The sequence below is a fragment of the Coloeus monedula genome (assembly GCF_965178545.1).
Source record: "Coloeus monedula genome assembly, chromosome: 17".
NCBI lineage: Eukaryota > Metazoa > Chordata > Aves > Passeriformes > Corvidae > Coloeus > Coloeus monedula.
Genome location: NC_138797.1, coordinates 6,066,464 through 6,089,351, shown reverse-complemented (window position 1 = coordinate 6,089,351; position 22,888 = coordinate 6,066,464). Strand labels below are relative to the sequence as shown.

The window sequence follows — 22,888 nt, the reverse complement described above, 5'->3', positions numbered from 1 at the left end:
ACTCAGATCCCGCATTTCTCCGCTGAGTTGTGGGAATATTTGCAGCAGGGACTCACACCTTGCTCTGCTTTCAGTCTATCACCTAGATCATGTTACCACAGCTGGACATTGTGGGCTCAGGGATGGTACATGCTGCCAGTGAAACTTTACATCACTTCTCTACAAGCTGGTTCTTGAAGTCAGTCTGGACCAGCTGAGGTTTTTACTTATTTTTCACATCATTCAGATTTTTAGCATGGCACACAAGAGCAGCACATGTAAGAGTGGGGGGTGGCTTGTTGGTGCTTTCTAAAGATCTGCCCTGACAGCCACCATCCCTGGGAGACCAGGCTTCACAGTATCCTTGTGCCCAGCCCGAATCCTCCTGGACACTCTCCCGTTTTCCAAGAGATGCTCTGCTAATCTTTTCCTGCGCACTTTGAGGAGCAAGTGGTGCCTGTGGGTGGGCTGGGCCTGGCGGGACTCTCCCAACCGGCAGTGATTATCCAGCAGCACCTCGGGGGGGTGCGGCGGGAGGCAGGGAAGCCACTGGCTAATCCGTCCCGGGCTGGATGTGTGCCTGGATCATTTCAGCGCGGCTCCGTGCGCCCCGACGATGCGCACGCTCCGCAGCACAACCCGCCCCCTCGAAAAGCTCATGGCACAGGCATCTGTCACCGAAACCTGGCTGCATGAAAGGCTGTCTGCACAACTGGGGGAAAAAGAAAGGCATGACAGCACAATTAGTGAGAGCAAATGAAAGGCTGTTTGAAGAGGAGGAGGGAGGAAAGGGGAGAGCTGCATAAATCCCTGGTGGGGTTTTGGGCTTGACATCAAAACCCCGTAACAGTGTATTACTTCAGCCCCCAATGTGGACAGATGTTGAGCTGTGGCTCAAAGGAAGTCAGAAATCTTTCCTTAGAAAAAATTTGGCTAGGAAACTAAAGAAAATATTGTGAAAGAAAAGGAAATAAAAGCCCACTAAAGAAGATTTATCACTGCCTCAAGCATTTCTGTATCCTCCAGTCTTATGAGGTCTCAGCCTCAGGGGAGAGAAGAAGAGAAACAGCCTGTTGCTATGTTAATGGGTCAAAATTTGGAGCGGGGACACATTTGTCCAGTTAGATGAGGATGGAGGGAGCCAACTTACCCAGCCGAGCACTCTTCCCATCCATGCTGACCCCAGCCAGCCTTCAGGGACCTCTGGCACCAGCCTGCAGCATTCCCCAGAACACCCATCCCAGCTGCCCTTTTTGCTCACTCACTCCCTTTGGTAAGGGTTTTATGGAGCCCCTCATCAATGGCAAAATATGTTCATTCCTAAAAGAGTTTAGTATCATCCACAAACATGGAGATTTTGCTTGCCAACATGGAAGGTGCTGAGTAAAACCAGGCCCAACAGAGATTCTTGGGCAATCTGGTTGCTGAATCTCATTTATCTTCAAAAACTGCCTGTTAAACCCTGCACTTGGCTACCTACAAGACAAAAATATCCTTAAAGAGGTTTCAACACATGAAAGAACCATTGCTTCAATCCCATGGCAATGTAAATGTTTTTTTAAATAATTTTGACAAAATCTTTCATCTGTTCTGTCTGTTGGGTCCTCCCTATCCATGTGAATACTTGATATATTCCTAGAGTCCCAGTGTGCTGGCAAGGGAAGCTTTCCCTCTTTGGCATCCATGTCTGCTGGCTCTTTCCCAGCTGCCCATGTGCCACCCCAGCAGGGACAGAGGTGACACTCGCCCCTGCAGCTCCCAGGGTCCCCTTCCAGAGCTTGGTTTGTGGCTGGGAGCTGCACTAGCAAACTGCCTCTGGTACAGCAGACATTTGGAAAGTCACATTGATCCAGTTCCTCTAATTTACTGGGTGTGAGGTTCTTCCAAATACCTGCAGCAGTGGAGACCACCACTCAGTTGTGCCCAAGCTGTCTTGTCATGTCTTGTCCTCCCTGGCAACCTGTTGCACCTTTGTATTGAGCAATAGCTCCCTAGCCATTTTCTTCCTTCTGATATAGTTAAATAAAGATTTTTAGAAGATACTTGCAAGATCTTTGCAAGATCTTCATGCTCATTTTTAGCTCTCTTTTTTGTCTTTACTTGCCATGTTTTATGGCTTTTCCTTTTCTCCTCATGTGGGAAACCTTTTCACTTTCAAAACACTGACCTTCTCCCTGTGATACCTCCTTAACCTTAGCAGTGAGTCAGGCAGGGTGTTTTTTAGGACCTCTTAGTTCTTTTTGAGTTGTGGCACATGTTTTGCTTAGGCTTTAATAGAGCATTTTTTAATCACCTCCAGACTGCTTGCAGGCTCCTTGCTTTCTGCCTGCTCCTTTTTGGTTTGTTGTTATTGACTAATCACCTTATTTTTTCATAGTTCCCTTTCTTGAAATTGTAGAGCCCCAGGCTGGATTTATTTGGTGTGCACTCTCCCACTACAGCATTAAAGGTTGTTTTGTGGTCACTAGCAGAGAGCAGTTCTCCCACAAACACCTTGTGAAGCAGGTCCTGTGCACTGCTCCCCACCAAACCCAGAGCAGCAGCCCTCCTCGCACTTCCAGCACTGCTTGGTCCTGGAGACCCTTTATTGTACCCAAACCCACTTTTTATTCCTTCCTGATGGATCACTGAGCTGACTAACTTCTCTAATCTCATTTTATATTTGCTGTTCATTACCTTTATCCTTATCAGGGCTCAATAACACAGTACTGGCTCTACTTTTTTTTTTACTGGAATCTGTGATTTCCCATCCCAAGAAATCTGTACTGATTCTGGGATTGTTATTCAGGGTGATTGGAAAGTCTGGCAATATCGTATTTTTTAAGCTTCTGGTATAGTGACAGAAGCACATCTAGGTTTTGTTTTTGGTTGCTTAATAATGTTCCTGTGACTCTGCTGGTACCATACATGTACATAGATTCATCTTATTTACTGCAGCTGCTTCCTTTGTTTCCCTGCTGCTCTCCCCCTGGATATGGGCCACCTCCTCCTCACAAGGGTGCTAGTCTGAATTTCTACACCCTCTGACTTTCCTTCAGCTTTCCATTTGAGCACTCCTTTACGACTTTTCCATCTTTCAGTGCCACCCGCCCAGCTCTGCTGCGATGGAGGGGCCAGGCCCTGTGACACCAGCTGGCAGCTCCAGAGCTGCCTCCCTTCCCGGGAGCATTCACCCGTCATGGCAAGGGCTACGAGAGCAGAGCTGGGACCTTGTCCTGCAGCCCCGGGGCTCTCCCACACCTCCTCTCTGTCCCGTGGCCCTGCAGGCGGTGCAAGCACAGACACCCAGACCCTGTGCAGTGTGCGACAAACTGGGCACCTCTCGCAGATTCCTCCTCCTGGCGTGCTGAAGCTGCTGGGTTTGGAAAGTGCACTGGGGTTTTTTGTATTAAGTGGGAACGACTGTCCTTGACCCTGGACTTTGATCCCCCTCACCATGAGCTGTCTCACAGCTTTCTGTACCGCCACCCCAGCACCTGGCACTGTCCCTAGCCCTGTCTGCTGGCCCCAGAGCTAACTCGGGTGTCCTCCCGGCACAACCAGCCCCGCTCGCTGCCCTCACCGGGGTCCCCCGTCCTCTGCCCTTGTCTTGTCCCCAGCACAGCCCCGGCACCCTGCTCACCCCCGCGCAGGGTTACCCCGAATTCCCAATCGCATATCCCTCCTGTCCGGCCCCATCAGCCCCGGGGCACAATGCGGAGGAGGGCAGGAAAGGGGGTCCGAGGGGTGCGGGGGGCTCGGATTTTGGGAATTGCGGGGGTCTGTCCGCATCCCCGAGCGGGCGGTGCCGGGCGCCCACTGGCGGCAGGTGCGGGGCAGGGCACCCTGCGCGGCCCCGATCCCGCTGTTCCCGAGACCTGGAAAATAACACACCTTGCTCACAACAGAGCTTCACGGATGGGATCACTGTCAGCAAAACCCGTGCTTTAATTCCTGCGTATAAAACCATTAATCTCTTAAATGATAGGAGATACAAATGATGAAAAATTAAAAGATATCAAAGGAAGGATGTATTCCCTTCCTGGGAACAATCATTCTCCAAGGACCCAAAGGACATGCTGTTGGCGTGTTCCCAGATCTAAGGCACTGCAGGGAGAACTGTCTCTGACCAGAAGTCACCAGTTAAAGACCCCAGAAAAGAAATGTCCTGATGGCCCAGCTTGGTCCTGTGCTGGTGGAACTCCTCAGACAGGATGCTGCAGGCAGGTCACTGGTTTCATGTGCTGCTGGCGTGCTCCATTCTCTGGTACTGTGTGTGTTTGCAGCTCACTCCTCTTCCACGTCTCTGCTTGAACACATTTCCTTCCCACACCCTGCCAGGCAGTGATGAAGGTCAGGAGCAGCACCAGGGAGCCAGCCACGGGCTCACAGCAGTCACCCCTCCTGCCCCCCGATGAGTGCTTCCTCAGCCATGAGGCAGCACAGCCTCTCCTGCTCCAGCAGTGCCTGCCCTGCCACCTCCATCCCAACCAGGATAGCACAAACACATTTTGATCTTCCCTAGCCCATTACAAGGTTTGTGTGAAAATTACCAGGTGGGAGCCCGTGCTCCAGACGTCTCTGCCTCAGAGGAGAAAGATCAGCCTGGGATTATTCTAAGGTGAAAAGACAGGACTATCATCCCCTCCTGCCTCCTCCCAGTCCTGACCTTCCTGTCCCATGTTGTGGTGCTGGTCTCCTCTCCTCGACCATGAGTCCTGGTTTTTATACCATTTTTCTTGAGTGTCACTACTGCCCTCCAGCAGCACAGCTGCAAGGCTCAGGGCAGTGACCTGCTGATGACGGCGCTGCAGCTCTCCCACCCTGTCCCACAGCCCTGCCACAAACTTGAGATTTTCTATTTTCTCAGCAGCACTGGCCAGACTTTGCTTCAGGCCAGTGCCACAGACCTCAGGGGGTGTCAGTGGGAAGCACCCAAAGCCAGCATTCCTGCTGGGACAACAGCACACATACCGTTTCCTGGAGAACTGCTGGTCTATCTCCTCTAGGGACTGTCCTTTTGTTTCTGGCACAAAAAGGTAAATGAATATAACAGCCATCACTCCCACCAGTCCATACAGAAGAAACATCCAAGAGAATCCAATGGCATCTGCAAAGATTCCAGTGTGTGAATGTAGGAGGTGGGTCACACCATGGGGTACAAAGGAAGCTGGTTTCTTACTGTGAGGTGGTCACTGATGCCTGACAGGGGCAACTTATATTGTGAAGCCTTCAAGAGAGCCGGGAAACTCCTTATCTGCAAGGCCTGGACTGGGAATTGGCAAAGGGAAAGGCTGGTGCATGCCAGGCTTTGCCAGCACTAGGGGGAAGAAGGCAGTCGAGGTCCAGGGCCAGCAGTGCCTGCTGAGAAATGTAAAGCTGCCGGTATAGAAGCTGCAAACTCTGTGCTCCTGATACTGTGGTGCTACAGTGCAGCCCAGTGGGCAATGGGTGATTTTTATAAACGAGTGACAGAGAGGCTCTGACCACTGCTGCTGGTGCCTGGCTTTCCTGCTCTCAGGGGCAACAGGGTCACACCTATTCCAGCCTCAGGTCCTCAGGGTTCAAAATGTCACTTAATCTCCAAATGGCTCGTGGTGGCCACCTTCCCTAACCAGCTGTGGGATGCGGAGGGAGGGGAAGTGACTACTTACCAATAAGGTCCAGGAAGGAGAGGCTGATCAGTAAATTACCAGCCCAGTTAAAGCTGTTACAGAAGGCAAAGGCTCTTCCTCTTATCCCAGTAGGGTAAATCTCACTCAGGACCAGCCAGGTCACTGCACAGATTAGAGAGATCACAAAGACAGTGTGGAGTTAAGCAATTTGTTTGGGAAATGGGCAAGGCAGATTTCAGCAGGGGGTTTAAACTCTGGCTTCACCCAGAACCCGCTGCTGGTGGTGTCAAACATTCATTGATCTCAGAGACACAGCAGAACACTTCACACCTCCTGTGTTCAATGCTTCATGGAGGAATAAAATAGCAATAAACAGGCCCAGGGAGTAAAGAAGAAAGCAGGCTAGCTGATCATTCCATTCACAGGAGATGGAGAAAATCTGACAGGCCTGCTGTCAGGTCATGCTCTTTGTAAAGAAATGAGAAAAGGGTGGAATTAGGGAGACAACATTGCATTTGGGCTAAAATCAAGAGTTAAAGCAATATATATCCTTAAGAAGTCTCTCCTATCCTGGGGTTATTTTGCTTGAAATGATTTGCAGGGTGGCTGTCAAACCCATGAGACATATTCACTTAACATACTTTTCTTGATTAAATGCTGTTTTCTCCCATCAAGGCTTTTAAATGCCAGAAAACAGTAGAACTCACATGGAAGCAAGAACTAATCTTTAATCTCATCTGATGAAAAAGAAATAATAATAAATAGAATTAAAAAAACCAACTGATACTAAGAAACCTTACAAAGAGGTTCAGCTTCCAGTTCTGCAGTGACTTTCATAATCACACCGCAGAAGCCCCTCAGTCCCTCTGTCCTCAGCCCTGTATTTTCCTCCTCACCAGGGTGACAGGAAGATTATGTAGTGCTTGTAGGATGCTCTGATTTTCCATTGAACTTTAGAGAAAAAAAAACTTTACCAGGGAAGTGAATAGCACGGAAGAGAGAGTTACTCTAGTGCTGTAGCTGACAGAGCTGCAGTGCTAGAAGATGATTCAGTGGGCAGGAGGGGACAAATGTCCAGTTCCCATACACTGAGCTGCTCAGCACAGCAGATACATAAGGAATGGTTCAAGCAGGCAGCTTGCAGATCAGCCCTAGTTTTATTCTCTGGGTAAATGCAAGGATAAACACCACACTTACTTGGCCCAAATCCAATTGAGAAGGCACTCACGAAAGCCATCATGCTCAGCAGTGTAATCCAATTTAAGACCGTATGTTGTGCCCAGGGAGCAGCATCGAGAGGAGGGCCTGTGCTTTCCAGTGTTCCTTTCTTGGGCTGACCGGCCAAGTCCCTTTTCTGACTGAAGGAAGAATTAGGAACAACCTCTTTGCTTTGAGTGCTGGCAAAAACTTTCGTAAGGCCCCTTGTGGCAGCAAAACCAGGGCCTGCCTGACTTCTGACAGCACCTGATGCTGGTGGGACAGGAGACACAGCAGACTGGGGGACCACATGTGTTGGGGGGTGCTGGGTGAGGCTGTGGGATGCATTGGGGCCTGTGGCTGCTTTGCAGTCCCTGGCCATGGCCAGCGGAGCCATGAGGCTGGTGAGGCCGATGGTGGTGACGGAGATGGCCATCACCACGCAGCCAGACATGAGCAGCACTCTCCTGCCTGCCTTGTCTGCCAAGGCCATGGCCACCAGTGTGGCCACCACCTTTATTGCTCCCAGCCCAACTGAGGCCAGGATTGCTGAGGAGTTGCTCTGGAATCCCACTGAGTGGAAGATTTTGGAGGCATAGCCCAGCACATTGGGCTGCCCAGTGAACTGCTGGAAGAGCACCAGTCCCAGGCCCACCAGAGTCCGCCTTCTCATGTTGTCTCTGGTCCTAAAAAGGTCGAGAAATGAGTAATTCTTCTCCTGATATGGCTCCCGCTTTGCTGCTGCTCTGTCCTCTGTGTCCTGCAATGGGATGAGGCCCTTCTGGCAGTCAGAGTCCCGCGAGCTCAGTTTAACAGGGTTCACTGGGAGAAAGAGGATGCTGAGGAACTGCATGACCGTCGGGGCAATGGCCAGTCCAAACATGTACCTCCACCCCTCGTCCACGTCTGCAAAGATGTAATTCAGTGCATAGGACAGCAGGATGCCCACAGTGATTCCCACTTCGTAGAGAGACACCAGCAGCCCTCGCTGGTGAGCAGCCACCATTTCTGAGACATAGATGCAGCAGGCCATGGACGAGACAGAGGTGGCAAAGCCCACGGTCATGCGCCCAATGACCAGCACAGGGAGTGACCTCGCCAGTGTGAGGATGAGGCTGCCCACCAAGAGGACCAAATTGCTGACCAGGATTGCTCTCCTCCGGCCATGGCGGTCGATGAGGATCCCCCCAGCCAGGGAGGCGAGGAGTGCTCCGATAAGGATGGCGCTCACCAGAACTTCTTGCTTGAAGCAGCTGAGGTGAAAATCTGTCTGCAACTGCAGCAGTGCTCCAGAGATTATCCCCAGCTCGTATCCAAATATCAGCCCGCCCAGGAGAGACACTGTTGCAGACAAGAGGAGGACCAGCAGTGCACGACCTGGAAAACAAGCAAGCAGGTTCAGTTTTCTGATTCTATAAGACAAGCTCTCAGCATGCACAGGCTGGAAAAAGCTCTCCCAGGACACCCACAGTTTTCCATCTACAAAGTCATGATGTGGAATTTCCCTATAGCTCACTAGGTCACATGTATAGAGGCACTTGCACAACCCACCAGACTTCTGCTAACTGCAGGGGTTCTCATCCGGGGTGCAGAACTTTGAAATCAGGACTTTTTAACAGAGTTAAGACTTGTTTTTAAGTGCAGGGCAGTGATTTGTAGTGCCTGGAGTTGTATGGCGGGATCCTCTGTGGTATCTCTTGATTGTAATTACAAAATTTGTTCTGGGCAGGAAATGCAGCTTCTGCTTTCTGGTTCTGAACTCTTCTGCATTATCACTTTCACATTTCAGAGCATGTGGTACCACCAGCTCTCCCTGCAGGTTTTGCATTCTCACTCCCTATCTTGTTGTTAAAAGCCCTGCCCACTAAAGTTTATTTTTCCTTTATTTTCTCCTTTAACTAATCTTGTACTCTCGTCTTCCATTTAATTAGAAATACTCAAAATTTTGGTAGACTGTATGTCGAAAAAATGTGGGCACAACCACCAGACTGCGGAAACTTTTCTCACCCAGCCAAAGGACTTTTGTCCTGTCACAAGCTGTGTTTAATGGGAAGTGTCTCTGCTTGGCCTTTAATTACAGCTAGTAATAAAGGCTATTTATCAGTGATGGCTGTATATAAATACAATTATTTTTATTTATTCCGCAACCCTCTGTGTTTCATTTGTGTTACTTATGCCATCCCAGCTATCCCAGTCCCTCCCACCATGCTCTGTGTGAACACCTGCACTGCTTTTAGCACTCCTTGTACATATTATGCAGATAATTAGAAAAAATATCTGCTGAGAACATAAGGCATAGGTGGCCTTCCCATTAACTTCAAGCCACAAATTCTATTACACACAGAGAGTCCCATTATAAATACCATGGCTGATTTAATCAGGTTTTGCTGCATTTCTTGCTAACTTAGTAAGATGTCATGGCTTATGAACTTTGGCTGAAACCCAGTTTGTGTATCGCCTATTCTGACGCAGCTGGGGAATTTGAGGACTCTTCAGATCTCCACACGAGGACAGAAAGTTTGGTGGGTCTCGCAAGGAGCTGTGCCAGGCGATTCCTTGCCTAGAGCAAACCGGTCGGGGGACCGTGCTCCGGAACAGGAGCGGGGCAGACCCGCTGTCCAGCCGAGCTGGGACGGGGCTGACCCCGGACTCTGCTCACACCAGCGCCAAGGCCAATGGGCGCCGCGCCGCTGCCTGCAGCAATCCCCACTGCCCAGCAAATCCAGCTGCTTCCACATTCCCCGAACCCCCGCTCCCCTCCCCGGCGCGCTGCCGGGACAGCCCCGGGACCGAGCCACAGGAAATTCCTTGGCTCTTATGTTCGCGGAGCGGGCTGCTGGGACCGCTAAAAAAAGAACAGAAAGAAAGGAAGGGGCGGGGGATGCACCCCCAGTCCTTAGGAAAAGTTGCAAACTGTCTCTTTTTTTTTTGGAAACTTCTCCCCGAGGCAGGACGTGCCCGTTCCACCCCGGCTGCCCCGTCGGCAGAGGGGCTCGCAGCCCCCGCGCCCGCCACCCCGGCCCGTCCCGCACTCACCCATGGCGGGGCTGAGCCCGCGGCGGGCGCGGAGCGGAGCGCAGCGGGGCGGAGCGGGGCCGCGCCACGTCGCTGCCGTCCTGCCCCCGGCCGGGCAGCCTGGGGCTTGTAGTCACCCTGCCCGCCCCTCGCGGGGGCGGGGGTCCCGGGCGGGGGGCGCTGCACCGCCCCGGGAGCGATGCCGAGGGCCGGGGAGCGGAGCCGGAGCCCGGGGGATGGGTGAGCCCATGGGTGAGCCCGGCGGAACCGGGGCCGGGCGGCCGCGGGGCGGCCGGGGACACATAACCGAGGTACGTGGCGGGTTGGTCCAGAAACGAGGATGCGGCTTTGGTGGCTGGAATGACAGCTCTGTCTCCAGTCTGTGTCACTTGAGGAACAGAAATCTCCTCGCTGCCTGCAGAGCTGCCCTTGTGCAGAGCTTCACCCCTCTAGACGAGAAAGCCTCCAGAAAGTGCACGAGAGGTTGTCAGTTTATTAATATTTTTAGGTCGCTCGGCTGGGAAAGACAAAGAAACCTGCTAAGTAAGGGGTGCCCACTTGAAAACTAAAAACAAAAAGAGCAGCAGGGGAGGTTTAAGTTGGATATCAGAAAAAAGTTTTTCACACGGAGTGGTCGGGCACTGAACAGGCTCCCCAGGGCAGTGGTCACAGCACCAAGCCTGCCAGAGCTCAAAAAGCGTTTGAATGATGCTCTCAGACACCTGGTGGGATTGTTGGGGTGCCCTGTGCAGGGCCAGGAGTTGGACTCAATGATCCTGGTGGGTCCCTTCTATCTCAGCATATTGTTTGAGTCTATGATTCGGTGATTCTATGTCTGAGTTTGCCCTCTTAACTTTCATGGCTGTGGGACAGAAAGAATCAGTCTCTCAAGCTTATCTCCTTCCCCTGACACATTGCTCCATCAGACAAAACATTCAGTATTCAACTTCCTTTGCAATTAACATTCTTCTTCTGCTGAGTGGAACAGGAACCTTCCTGCTGTCCTGCATAAAAGACACTGGGACTTGCACTTGGATGAAAGATTTTTTTTCCTGAGGCTAATTTAATGAATCCCAAAGTCCAGTTTGTTAAACAAGGATTTTACAAAGTGTGATACACCTCGAAGTGCTTTCAAAACTCTTTAACACAGTATGGAAACATTGCCACTTGGTGCTGTTCATGTAAATGACAGCTGCTGGGCAAGTTGAGATGTTCAGGAGTTTGCTGTGACCCAGCTGCCATGGGGAACAGCGAGGAAGATGTGGTGCCACAGGTGGGAAGACAAGCACAGCCTCCCCAGAGCCTTGCAGCAGGGACTGCCACTGGAGGGTGAGTGCAAATGAGCACGAACCTGCTTTGTGAGCTGGCATGTGACTGCAGGTAATATTTCATTAAAAACCCATATTAAATTTTAATATTTAGTATGTTATAGCCACGCAAGCTCCAGAACAGCACCCTGTGGAGCCTGTGTTGGTAAAGCTTTTTGCCCCAGCACAGAATTGAATTGTGGAAGGTCTGAATCAGTGACCATTGTGCCTGTGGTGCAGGCACACCCCTCTGACACAGGCAAAACTTAACAATTTGGGCGAAGAATAAAGAACATGTGAACATGTGATTCTTTTAAAAAGAGCCTTTCAGTCATCCCCCATGTTAACGTGATAGGGAATTTAAGAGAAGTATTTAAAAATTGTTATTTTTCCAAGTATGGGGATACATCTCATGCCTTTGCTCTGTAGAACAGTGGTACCAACTCATTTTATTCCAACTCATAGTTTGGGATGCTTGAGATGTGCCATACTGGATCATGTGTATCCTTTCAGCTTTAGTTTGTCGGATATCTGGCTGCAACGTGAGCAGCAGTTTTCAAAGGTTTTGGTTTTGTTTCTTCTCAAAATCATAGATAATGTGGAAAGTGTGTCAAATCATGTACCTGGTTTATAGATTAAATAAATGCTTCCCATTCATATGATCTAATTTCAGTGGGAATACAGGATATGAAAATACCTTTTCTAAAACCTTGTATCTGATACAGCCTGACAGCTGCAACAGGGATCACACACGGTGCAGAATGGCTTCAAACACCAGCCAAGAGAAACCAATGGTGTTCATGGGAAGAGCTTTTCAACAGCATTTGCATTTCATATTAGAGCAGTTTAAATAGCTCTGAAATCACAACCAGCTCTTGTGATATGCAGAGGGAGAAATTACTCCAATTTTCTCTCATCCCCAAGACCCACATGAGACCAGTTCATGGCAGACAGCAAACACTACAACTCTGTGTCTAGGCTAATGTCTCCCACATTTTGGGAGCACAGGGGGATGCAGGGGATGCAGTATGATCTTGCCCATGATCTCTGGCCCCCAGAGCTCAAGCCTAGGCATTTTGGGTGAGCTGTGTTATGAACTGGAGGAGATGTCTCCCATGCTTGGATCCCCACCATGCCAGGCAGAGAGCCAGAGAGAACCTAGAGTCTTCATCAGCCTCAGGGCAAACTCACTCTTGGCTACATGATCCCCAGTTTGCCTGAACAATTCCTTCCTTCTGAAATTATTTCAGTGCGAGAAGGAAGAAATTATATTTTTCTCTATGGTCACTCAGCATTCATTTATCTGCCACCTGAACATTTTCTAGAGGCTTCTTGGTCTCTGGCAGGGCAAGAAATATTAGCACAGACAACAAGGAGGTGAGGTCTTGGAGAGCACAGGCAGAGCTTTATGGTGTGTCTACCAAAGGCGGCCAAAAAGACGATGTCAGTATGTACAGAAAGGCAGCTGTAACATCGACACTGTGAAGGCTGTGGGTTATGCTCCTCTGGAAAAAAGGGTGAAAACCTGCTATGATGTACAGCAGGGATAATTTGGGGGAAAAAAATCTTTCTTTCGGGTTCTTAAAGTACAGCTTTCTTATCACACCTTTCGTAGTCAGTGGGTATTCTGGGCCTGCTGAAGGCAGGACGTTTGTCCCTAAGCTCCACATGAGAAGGTCTGCGGGAGTCGCATCCACCAATACTTCATGCCTGCAGGCACGTTTCTATCCTTGCTCCCTCCTGTGATGCCTTCCTCCTCCTCCTCTCCGGTCCGTGTGTCTTGGCAGTGCCATTTCCCCATCTGATCCTTATCTCGCTCCTGGCTGCCGGGCTTGCGGGCGCGTTCCTGCCTGGCAGCCAAACAGCACATCCCCAGGGCTGAGCGGCAGGAATGTGCTCCTGGAGAGCTCTGCCTTGGGAACGGCAGCCTGTGTTTGGTAACACAATCCGCCTGTGATTACTGGAAATGTTACCCTCTACCTCTTTTAGCTGCAGCAGCTAAAAGAGGCTTTAAAATCACAAAGTGAAATACAAATACAAGAGGAGAAAGAAGTCCATCCTCGAAAAAGGAAGACATGGTGTTCAGGAATCCTCATCACACCCTCAAACGTATTTTCTTCTATTGTGACTGACCCTTAGGAAGAGGCTTGGGGGACCAAACTCAGTTCAGTTATTGATGGAAGTGATGGTCCCTGAGCAGGCAGAAGTGTCACAGCTGGGATGGAGCCAGCTCACCAGTAACCTCCATTTATTGCATGTTCATTTACATCCCAGAGAGATTTCTCCTCCTGATGTCAGGCTGCATGTGTTTTCTCTTACGATATCCTAACCCAGGGGGGTTCCCTAGCAATTCTGGTCGGTAGTGTTGGTCCCACCAGGAATCTTGTTTCCTTGCCTGTTTTAGGCATGCCTCCAGCATGGCACCCTGCAACAACTCAAACTCATCCCTTTTCCCATCTGTCCAGCTCTGAGGATTGGAGCCTCCATCCTTAAATCACTGGGGGGTGATGGGAGAGCTGCTCCCAGGGCTGTGTCCTGCCTGGTACCAAGGGATCTATAGTACAGCAGGGAGCAGCCCATGGGACCTGCCTTGGTGCCAATTACCTCGGTTTGCTGTGCTGCAATTTTAAACTTAATTACATTGTTTGTGAAAGGGGAGTTTGTAAATGCTTGTCACCGGGAGGACAAAGTTACATAACTAAACCATTTACCAGTCTGTGGATTCAGAGCAGTTCTCTGGGGTGATTTAATATTCCAACAAAAACACTGGGTGATACCATAAATATTGTGAATGGCTCTAGATAGTTTCCAAGGGCTATGTCAACTGTTTATTGCATTAAAAGGGAAAAGAATAAGTGCAATCACAAGGAAGATAAAATTTAAATAAATAAAATAAAGGGGAAAATAAAGCAAAAATATTTTCTTTCATATTTTGAAAGCTCTGGAGGAGGTTTTTGCCAGCATGAGAGAAAACCATCATGTTTGCCAGAATAATGAAGCAAAGGGTATCTGTGTGCACTTGCTTATAGGTTATACACGTGTGTCTGTGGGGGTATCTGTGCACAGATGCTCTGATAAAATCTGTTCACAACATGGGGAAAACCTTTTTCTTTCTTTGAGTGTTTGAGGCATTTGCAAATTCCAGCCACAGAGGCCAGGAATGCACCTCTTTCCCTAGGCAAGCTGTTGGGCTCCTGCAGCCCTGCCACAGCGAGGGCAGCTGAAGGAGGGTGCCACGGGTGGGCAGAATTGTGGGATGGATTATCTGTGTCATTGAAAACTTGGAAGGTTGTTTAAAAGTTGTCACTGAAGCAAGATAAATATTTGCCAGGCATGATCCCACTGTGCAATGACAAGTAAGCTGTATGGAATGTGTTAATAAAATATAAATGTTCTGAAAAGGAAACAAATGTTGTGGGTGAGAAAACAAAGACAAAATGGACTTGTGGCACCTCCAAAAGCAACAATTGAAAACATATTTACATGGATGGGGCTGGAGTCTCTTGTATCTTCTGAGGAACATATTTGCAGCATGTGCACATCACCTAGTAGGGCACTGGGTTTTCAGGGTGCCATAAAAACCCAAATACTGCTCCAGTGAGGTTTGTGAGGATAATGACGTTTATCCATCTTTTAATAAGATGGCAATGTGGGACTTGGCTGCTCGAGGAAGGGGGAGTCACCTGACTCATGGCATGAGTGGCCTGTGGCAGACCTGGGGCAGAAGCTTTGGTGGTGCCCAGCGTTGGGACCCGAGGTCACACGATGTCCTGCTGCAGGCTGCTGATCCCCTGCAGCTTATGGGCAAATCCCTTCTCCTTCCCAGCCGTGAACTGGGCAGCTGCAGTGGATCTGCACAGGCTCCAGCAGAGGCTTTTGGCACATGAAAGAACAAGAGCCAGTGATGGATGGTCCTGGTGGTGGTGTCCCAGAGATGGAGCCCCCATGGTGATGCTCCAGTGGTGGAGCACCCTGGGGTGACGCCGTGGCAGCGGTGTCCCAGGGATGATGCCCTGGAGGCGGATTCCAAGGTGATGCTGGGAAAACCTCCAGGGAACCACGAGCTCCCGCCTGCCACCTTGGGAAGACGCGCATCCAACACCTCCCTTGCAAGCCCTGGGGAAGCTGCAGGTCTCGCTCTTGCACCGGCAAAACCACAGGAGCACGCCCCGGCTTGAGAATGCTCGGGAAGCAGTCCCACCATCCGGCAGTTAGCCAGTATCCCCCGCCATGGCAGAGGGAAGCGGAGGGCAGCAGGATTTAGGTGGGGGGAGCCCAGAGAGGGTTTGGAAGAGGCAGGGCCGGCAGCCCCAGGAGCAGAGCGGCGCAGGCCGCGGTACAGCGAGGGCAGCGAGCGGTACAGGCGGGGAGGGGGCGGAGCTTCAGGCGTTCGTAGCTTTCCGTCACGGGCAGCCGAGCATTGCCGAGGATGGCCGGAGATTCCCGAGCATTGCCGAACAGGCGCCCCGCTCATGCGCCGTGCGGGTGTCAGTGATGGCGGCGGCCCAGGCGGAGGCGGGCGCTGCGCACTCGGTCGTGGCCGGGCCCGCGGGCCCTGCGATGGGCGACATGGAGCCCGCGGGCCCTGCGGTGGGCGACATGGAGCCCGCGGGCCCCGTCGTGGACGAACTGGGGGCGGCGGCCCCCGCCATGGACGGTCCCGAGGGCGGGGCGGGCGCTGCCGTGGTGGCGGAGGAGCCGCCGCCGCCGCCGCCGCTGCCGGGGCTGCGGCTGGTGCAGCAGGGCGCCGAGGCGCACGTGTACCGCGGGCTCTTCCTCGGGCGGGCAGCGGTGGCGAAGCTCCGCGTCCCGAAGCGGTACCGGCACCCGGCGCTGGAGGAGCGGCTGAGCCGGCGGCGCATGGCCCAGGAGGCGCGGTCGCTGCTGCGGTGCCGGCGGACAGGTGGGCACGGGGCCGGGCCGGGGCTGCCTGGCGGGACGGACAGACAGGCACCGGAGCGGAGTGCGCGGGGCTCTCCCGGCGCCCCGGCTCTTCACGTCGCTCAGAGCAGATCTCAGGCACTTGGCGCCGTCCTGCGCCATCCTGAAGGATGCAGAGCCTTCTGAGGCCGGGACGACCCGCTCTGCTCTTTCAGGGTGTCCCTAAAACTCGTCCTCGGTGTGTCCCATAGCGTGTTTTATCGGGGCGGCTCGCCCCAGGAGGGGCTGGGCTGTCACCACGTTTGAGCTGCCAGGTCGTTGTAAGACTGCGGGGCAGTGCAGATGGCTTGGAAGCGAGTGTTGGCCAGGTCGTTCCCCGGGGTGGATTATCAGTGGCTGGGAGTGATCTCAACTGGCATTTCTGCTTAAGACTTTTATCGGTTGTGTTTTGTTGCTAAAATACAGCTGGGAATCATGTAAATTAACTGCTAGCATTTCATTTGTTCTTTTAAATAGGGATTCCTGCTCCAGTGGTCTACTTCGTGGATTATGTCACCAACTCGATCTATCTTGAAGATATTGTAGACTCAATTACTGTTCAGGATCATATTTATTCCGTACAAAAGAGTGGGAATGACACCAGTGGCCTCCATAAGTTAGCAGAGAAGATGGGTGAGCTGTTAGCAAGGATGCACGATGAAGATATTATCCATGGGGATCTTACAACTGCCAATCTCCTCCTGCGGCCACCCACGGAGAAGCTGGACTTGGTGTTGATAGACTTTGGACTCAGTTTTATTTCAGGTCTTCCAGAGGATAAAGGAGTTGATTTGTATGTGCTGGAAAAAGCCTTCATTAGCACTCATCCAGATACTGAAATGATGTTCAAAGCTCTGCTGAAGACCTACGCAGCCACGTCTAAAAAATCCGGTCCTGTGATCAAAAAGCTGGATGAGGTTCGACTAAGGGGAAGGAAGAGATCCATGATTGGATAGAAGAGAGCAGGGTTAGGGATGGAGAAATAGTAGGTTTTGCAAATAGGGTTATTTATATTTCTAGCTGGTTTTATTTCAGAGATACTATTTTGATAACTGTGTCTTCAAATAAATAAACCTGAAAGAATGTAATTGTCATAAAGTAACCAAAGTAATTGTGTGAGATTGGGGCACAGCCAAGAGAGAAACAACGAGAGGTCACTTCTTTCCTGCATGTTAAATATTTCTAATACAAAGTAGTTTACAGTGTCATTCTGCCCATCTTCTTTGTGTGGTTAGAATAATTCAGAGCAATCTTTCTCAGCCTGCAGACCATAAATTAGTGGGAGGTTCTTACCTCAGAGACTACAAAAGAGCATCTGCAAGAGGTAACTTAGAAAAACAAGTGTGTTATTTTTCTCAGAAGACTTTACAGCAAAGGGTTTAAATCTGTTATAAACAACTCAACACATCCTGAAAATTTTCAGGAGAACTGAGTTCTGGAACATGGGCAATGCTGAAATACAACACTAAACATAAACCAGGTTTATTTTCTTCCAGTAGTAAGTGTTGGCTTTTTTCACTCTCAGTCTATAGTACTGTCTTAAGGAAATTCAACATTTGTTAATCCAGAACAGTGGCTGGGCATACCCTACAGTTTTCTACTGAGAAACTTTCACTTTAAGCAAGAAGTCTGCTGTAAATTTCCATTTTTTGGAGTGTTACAAGGGAGACTGCTGGTATTGCCATTGTTTGCCCAGGTAGGCGGTTGGCAGAGGTAGGCAGTAATGCTCTTTTTCTTGTAACATTTTCTCTAAATTACTTCATTTTTCTGGGTTACTGTATCTAACGGTGCAGATGTAAGATGTGCCAGAGGAAAATCTTAACACACCCACAGTGCGTGGCTTAGAAGATTATCAGATCTCTGCTTTGTGAGCAGGTTGGGATGTGAGTTGGGTGAATGCAGGAGCATCATTTACTGTAGGTAATGATAGAAAAGAAACTGAACTTCTTGCTCTGAACTTGAGCCATTTGCTGTGCTGGGCAGGCGTTATCCATCGGAAAGATCCTGTCTTCTCTCGTGCAGTCACTGGTGCTCTGAGACTGCTCGTGAAAAAGGGAGTGAAGTCTCTCACCTCTGCACAGCCATGGATGTGTCCCGTACGGATCCTGCAGCCGGCGGGGAGAAGGCAGCTGTGAGAAGCTGCTCTGCCAGGCGGGGCAGAAGGGATGCGGGCTTTTTCTTCCCCGCTTGGAGCAGCGCAGCCCGAGCAGAGGGGTCCGGGCAGGCGGCGCCGAGAACCACAAGGTTCTGCAGCCTCGCTCCGCGCGGTGGCGCCGGCGCAGCGCTGCCGCCCCTGGAGGCGCAGGTGGCCGGTTCGCGTCCCGCAAGTGTCCTAGCGCGACGGGCTGCCCGTGCCCGGCGCGCATTCACCTCTTGCCAGAGGAGCCGCCTGGGCGAGTGCCCGACCCCGGCGTGGGGCCCGGGTTCCACCGCCCAGCCACAGCTTTGGCTGCCGGGCCGGGCACCCTCGCTCTCCGCAGAATCAGCACCCGTTGTTGCTGCTGTGTTTTGTTTTCAATCGCGGCACCTGGGCGAGAAGCGGCCGAGTGTCCCTGCAGAGAGCAGCGGGGCTGGAGGAGCTGCTGCTGCACCACCTTCTCCTCCCTGCCTGGAGAGCGACGGCCCGGCCCGGCCGAGCACACACGGCCACTTGAATCGGTGTTCCCCGGGTGTCCTGCGGGCTGCTGGAGCGGGGCCTCATGGCATGGTGGGAGCAGGTGCATGTGAGCTAACGAGTCCCCTAACGAGGGATCTGAGCCCCGAATGCCGGCCCCGCTGAGGGGAGGCAGCAGCCTGACCCCCCTTGCCCGCCGTCCCCCATCTGTACAAACACCGCTCGCACCGTCTCCCGGTGATGCCAGGATTGAGTTCTGTTTGCAAAGCCCTTTGAAGAAGTCTGTTTCCAACTATCATCATGTTTGTTAAAATGCAGCTCTCCCTGCGGGACAGCGGAGCAGAAACAAAGCTGATCCACGGGAGGTTTTCACGGCCGGCGCGGTGCCCTGAGCCGGGCTCGGCAGCCTGCGGTGAGGCCAGTCCTCCTGGGGAGCTGGTGCGTGGGACTGGCCTTCGAGCAGGGACTCCTGAATTGGCCTCTGCTGAAATCAGCTCTGGGATGGAGCTTCAAAACAAAGCAGAACATTACTGGTCACGAAAAGCAAAATGTTTTGCTTTTTCACTGCGTGATAAACCCCTCCGTGTTATATAAGTGTTACTTTCTCCACATCTGTGTTAGGGCTTGTTGATATTTCCTCTCAATCGGCCTGTTGTGTCATATGGATTGCTTTAGAGAATGCTGAACTGTTGCTGTTTGAAGGTGGAAAAATCTCAGCAGGTGCACATCCAGCAAAAAGGACACTCTGGACCTGCAAAGTGTCCACCCCGCATCTTCCTTCAGCCTCAGCTGTATCAGTCCATCAGGAGCTGGACTCAGTGATCCTTGGGCGTCCCTTCCAACTCAGGCTACTCTATGATTCTGGGACAAGCTCCTTGGGTGAAAACCACTGGTTCCCTGGCTGGTTCACAGGGCAGGGGGAGGCTCCAGTTTTTATTGACTGGGAATAGCTTGACATGCTGCTGTGTTAGCTTTCTGTGCATCTGTGTGGTCATAAGCAACACTGAATTACTATTATTATTATTAAAATTATTCACCATTGCATTATTAACACTCAGGCTTTATATCCAGTGCATGTGCATTCTCATAAGGTAAATAAGACTCCTGGTTTGTTTGGTTTTTTTTTTTAATGAATAGTTTATCTGCTACAAATCCAGTTTTGAGCCATCAATATTCTTCCAGAGTTTGGCCTGACTTTCAACAAAGTCCTTGCAACCCACACTGGCAGAAGTGGTGATGTCCTGCCCTGTCTTACCTAGAGGGGCTGTTCTCCCAAAGTCTTTGTTGTCCTCCAGCCCCTCCAGAACCTTCTTGCTTGCCTGTTGGGGGGACCGTGAGATTGTGGGATGTGACAGGTGATGGCTGGTGGTGCATGGAGCCACTGGAGGTCTCTCTGCCACCATCACTAACACCAGGAAAATCTGTATGTTCAGGGAAAATCTTTGAGCAGAATATATTTACAGCTGTGTGCTGGATGTACAGCAGATCTCTCTGGGTCTTTCTACTGCTTTAATCTTCCTGCTTTTAAGAATGAATTGTTGTCTCAGGACATCAGCTCCAGGCCTGCTGGGAACAGCTTCATTTCCAGAGGCTTCCCAGCATCTGTTTGATCTTGCTCCACACCTTGGTATCACTCAAAAATGCCATGAATACAAGGAGGTGCAGAAAAGCTGTGGAGAGAGGAATGAAAGGAAAGAGGGAAACACGAATGAAGTGTAAATGGAGGCATTTTATGAGCAGAAAGTGCAATGTAGTATTTCTGAGGGAATTGCTGATTATTGATGGAGTTGCCTTTTCTGTTTATTTTGGTATCTGACATCATCAGTGATTTCTGTGGTGGGAGTGGGGAGCTGGATTGCACGCTCTTGGCTACCAGCCTGACTTTAGCTTGGCAATAAGATCAAGTTCTGTTTTGCCCACTGATGCCATGAGGGCAGAACTAAATTAGGGGGATGTTTTTGAGATAAATGTGAGTTGGAGACCTAGAGGAGAACTAAGAGGAAAAAGAAACATGGAAAAAACCTACTTACAAGCAAGGAACAGGGATGAAGACACTGTTGAATAGTCTGGGAATGCTGTTGCCATGACTTTTGAACAGTGGCTGCTCTGTGATGGCAGTATACTGTGTCTATATGTAAAAACTGTGCATACAAGATATATGATACAGCTTTTTTCAGTGAACTTTTTTATAGTCTTTGATGTCTGCAGGAAACTGATATTTTCCACTTTTGCAAGATGCAGAACACTGATAACCTTTTGCAACTCTCTTCTCCCATCACTGCTGATAGGAAACCAAGTTAGTGCAACAAAAGCATAAAAGGTCGTTTGTAACTCAGGGTTCACTCCGTGAAGGGTCGCTAGACGTAAATAAAGCCTCTCCCTGGCCCAAGCACAAGCTGTGTCCCACAGTGGTCCCTTTGGGCACTACACAGCACCTTTCTTTTGCCAATAAACTAAACTTTAAGTAATGGCCCAGGAGTGGTCTGACCCCAGTGATGGCTGTGGAGCACAGGGAAGGCACAGGCAGGGCAGCTGCAGCTGCTGCTGGCACTGGAAATGGGGGTGATGGAGTTTACAAGAAAACAAACTATTTAAACGTTAATTCCCAGCTGAAGTCCAGGAAGGCCAAGAGAACCAGCGTGTAGCCCCTGCACAATGGGCTCTGCTGGGAAGCTCTGAAGGCTGAGCCAGCATCCGCCCTGCTGAGCTGAGAGGGGCCAGGTGGGGTTGGGGAAGGGGCTGTTCAGGCGTGAGTCACGTCTTGGAGAGGAACGTGCTGCCCATCCCCTTGCCCTCCACGCTGCCAGAAATGTGTATCCTCGTAAGAGAACGAACAGACTGTGCCCATTGTTATTGTCTTGAGGCTTTTTTTAAACTTACAAGGTTGATTGTGAGAGAAAAAGTTTTGTAGAACTCCTTTGGTCCAGCATGTGACACACACACAGATGACACACACTCATACACGGGCTCCCAGTCTCTGACAGATATATATTTTGGGTAAGCTGAACCTGTTTTAAGCACTTGCATTGTTTTAATGGCTTGAATTTTGCTTTCAGGTCTTCAGTCATCCCTGTGCCCAACCTCTCCATCACGCACTACTACCCGAGTAACGAAGCAGCTTCGGCTACCTCAGCTTGCTGTAGTGGCATTGAGGCAGCACAGCAATCTCCTACTCATTTACTTTGGTCATGATAACTTTGTATTCATGTTGTTGAGCAGTTTAGGAAAAGCAAGGTAAAAATCCTCATAGATTTCTCTCGGTCAGCTCTGTGCTCTGTTCTGGGCCCCGAGAGAAGGTGCGTTTGCCAGCGGGGCTGGGCAGCCGCGGGGCCGGGCGCCAGGCGGATGCCGGATCCTCGCGTTGCCAGCGGCCCCCGGCAGTGCCCGGCAAAAGCTTTTGTGTCCGTTCTGCTGTTTGAAAAGAGCCGCAGCGGTGATGCCGCCACCCTTTAGCCCCTGCCCGGGATGGCTGTGGGCATTAACTGATTTGTTACTATTTGTGCAAAATTACATACAGTGCTGTTAAGGAGAGGGAGGGGAATGGAGGAGGTGGATCCAGACCCGGAGCAGAGTTCCTTCAGACGGGAGCACAGTCCTGTCCCTATTGCTGATTGTACCACCACCCTCTAATTTCTTGTTCCCTCTGTGCCAGTGATTCATGGGTTGTGTGAGGCGGACGAGGCTTTCTCACAGCTGCTTTTTAATCCAATGCATTTGACTCCAACTTCCTTGATGAGCTAGGAAGCAGTATCAAGGAATAACTCTCCAGAAAGCTGACTAACTGTGAATGGAGTTTTCTCTGTCATATATGGGTCAGTTTGCCCATGTTTTGAATATGTCTGAAAGCACTCAAAAGATGCTGCTGAAGTACTAAGGGTGTTTCTTTGCTTTCCCATTTTTCTCCCCACCACTCAGCTTTGTTTAGCCTTCAGTTGCAAGAATACAGGCAGTGCAAAAAGCAGCTCCCTTGGCTTTGATCTCTTGCTCATCTTGATAGCGGAGCAGCTCGGTCTCCTTTGTCTCTCACTGCGGTCAGATAAGACCGGCAACGCTTGTTGAGGTTCACTGCAGTCAGGAGAGGGGATCCTGTCCTGCCCCACATACTCCCCATTTTCTTTCTGATGAATCCGACATAGGGCAGAGCTGGCAAGAAAATCCACCTTCAGAGTTCGAACTGGGCAGCTTTTGTGTTTTCTTTTTGACTCTTGAAGCATCCTTAAGGTCCAGCCTGATAGGACACCCAGGGTATAGTCATATGTTCG

General features: G+C 50.7%; 2 protein-coding genes across 2 annotated transcripts; one reads left to right on the top strand and one right to left on the bottom strand.

Moving 5' to 3' along the window:
* Positions 1-4,195: 4,195 nt before the first annotated feature.
* SLC2A10 (solute carrier family 2 member 10) lies at positions 4,196-9,810 on the bottom strand (the record flags this gene model as incomplete). Its single annotated transcript, XM_082292973.1, has 5 exons — positions 4,196-4,292; positions 4,933-5,068; positions 5,613-5,735; positions 6,771-8,147; positions 9,807-9,810. The coding sequence occupies 5 exons, from the start codon at positions 9,808-9,810 to the stop codon at positions 4,196-4,198; spliced, it is 1,737 nt and encodes a 578-aa protein (XP_082149099.1).
* Positions 9,811-15,586: 5,776 nt separating this feature from the next.
* Positions 15,587-17,367, top strand: TP53RK (TP53 regulating kinase; the record flags this gene model as incomplete). The annotated part of the gene is made up of 2 exons (XM_082292753.1): positions 15,587-15,995; positions 16,490-17,367. The coding sequence occupies 2 exons, from the start codon at positions 15,587-15,589 to the stop codon at positions 16,966-16,968; spliced, it is 888 nt and encodes a 295-aa protein (XP_082148879.1). The 3' UTR covers positions 16,969-17,367.
* Between the last annotated feature and the right edge of the window lie 5,521 nt (positions 17,368-22,888).